Consider the following 1,985-nt stretch of genomic DNA (forward strand, 5'->3'; position numbering starts at 1 on the left):
TTCTTTCTGCTTCCAGGCAATGAGGTTCCAGCGATTCCTAGGATCCTCTCAGAATCAAATTGCCAGTCTTATTTTCTACTTTCACAGGTTTTGAAAGCAGAACCCCAAACGAGGAGGGTAAAGAAGATCCCAAAGGGGCTGCCTGTCCTGCTACCATCTCGGCAGCGTCTCAGGCAGGTAGTCCCAGAGTGGTAGAAGATCCCCAAGTACAATCACTTGGACAGAGCTCTGGGGTGAGCAGCTCCCTTAAAAAAAGGTCCCCCACAGGCAAGAGTGAGGTTCTAGAGGTCAAAGTGGCCGAGAAGCCCCCCACGCCCGAGCCAGAGATGAAGTTCATCTGCACAGAGTGCGGGGTGTGCTTCCCAAAGCTGGCCCGCCTGGAGGGGCACCAGCTGCGTTCTCACCCAGGCTCGCGGTCCTTCCCGTGCCTAAGCTGCGGGAAGATCTTCGGCCGCAACTCCATCCTTAAGCTGCACATGCGCACGCACACGGACGAGAGGCCACATGCCTGCCACCTCTGCAGCCACCGCTTTCGTCAGAGCTCACATCTGAACAAGCACCTGCAGACGCACTCTGAGCCTGCCTTCCTGTGCGCTGAGTGTGGCCAGGGCTTCCAGAGGCGGGCCAGCCTCCTGCAGCACCTGCTGGCGCATGCTCGGGACCAGAAGGCCCCCTGCACTCAGGAGACCAAGACCAAAGCTCAGGAGCTGGCCATGGTGCTGTGCTCCCACTGTGGCCAAACCTTCCAGAGGCGCTCCAGCCTCAAGCGTCACCTGCGAATTCATGCCAAAGACAAGGGCCGCCAGCGCTCCGAGCACAGGCCCTACGTGTGCAGCGACTGTGGCAAGGCTTTCCGGCGCAGCGAGCACCTGGGGGCCCACTTGCGTGTGCATACGGGCGAGCGGCCCTTTTCCTGCCAGGTCTGCGGCCGCAAATTCAGCCAGAGCTCCCAGCTGGTCTGCCACCAGCGGGTGCACACGGGAGAGAAGCCGTACAGCTGCCCACAATGCGGGAAGTGTTTCGTGCGCCGGGCGGGCCTCGCCCGCCATCTCCTGACCCACGGCGGCCCGAGGCCTCACCGCTGCGCCCAGTGCGGCAAGAGCTTCAGCCAGATGCAGGATCTGGCCCGCCACCGGCACAGCCACACCGGCGAGAAGCCCTGCCGCTGCAGCGAGTGCGGCGAGGGTTTCAGCCAGAGTGCACACCTGGCGCGCCACCAGCGCATCCACACTGGGGAGAAGCCCCACGCCTGTGACACCTGCGGCCATCGCTTCCGCAACAGCTCCAACCTGGCCCGCCACCGCCGCAGCCACACGGGTGAGCGGCCCTACGGCTGCCAGACGTGCGGTCGGAGCTTCCGGCGCAACGCCCACCTGCAGCGACACCTGGCCACCCACGGAGGGGCAGGAGACCAGGCAGCGTCTGGGCAGGTTGAGCCACCCCAGGAGTGCCTACAGTGCGGCAAGAGTTTCAGCCGCAGCTGCAACCTGCTGCGTCACATGCTGGTGCATACGGGGGCCAGGCCCTACTCGTGTGTGCAGTGTGGCCGCAGCTTCAGCCGCAACTCCCACCTGCTGCGCCACCTGAGAACCCATGCCCGAGAGACCTTGTACTAGCTTCACCCGAGTTCCACCAGGCCTACCCTGCCTGCCTCTTCCTGGCCAGGTCCAGGTCCCTGTCCCCCAGCCCCAACCCTGGCCCACCCTACCTCCCTCTGGAGCTCCCTCAACCCTGCATGTTTGTTCTTCTCCAGAGGCATCTCTTCTTGACCTCAGAAATGTATTTCAAAATTCCCTAAGTAAAACAGCCTTCTTGAAAGTGGTCCCTCTTTCGCTTTTTTTAAGCTCACCCAAATACCATTTGTAACCCTCCTCACCATGTCACACTGTGATGTCTTTCTCCCTCCCCAATACCTTCAATAACAGGCTGGATGGAAACAGATCTGGGGAGAGGTTCTCCCACCCCAGAAAGGCGCAGAGTGGCGG

General features: G+C 61.6%; 1 protein-coding gene across 1 annotated transcript; it reads left to right on the forward strand.

The window, feature by feature from the left end:
* Window positions 1-87: 87 nt before the first annotated feature.
* ZSCAN10 (zinc finger and SCAN domain containing 10) lies at window positions 88-1,726 on the forward strand (the record flags this gene model as incomplete). Its single annotated transcript, XM_006925301.2, has 1 exon — window positions 88-1,726. A coding segment is annotated over one exon (1,529 nt), but the record flags the coding sequence as incomplete, so codon positions are not given.
* Window positions 1,727-1,985: the final 259 nt, after the last annotated feature.

The sequence above is a fragment of the Pteropus alecto genome, unplaced genomic scaffold (genome assembly GCF_000325575.1).
Source record: "Pteropus alecto unplaced genomic scaffold, ASM32557v1 C18854581, whole genome shotgun sequence".
Taxonomy (NCBI): domain Eukaryota; kingdom Metazoa; phylum Chordata; class Mammalia; order Chiroptera; family Pteropodidae; genus Pteropus; species Pteropus alecto.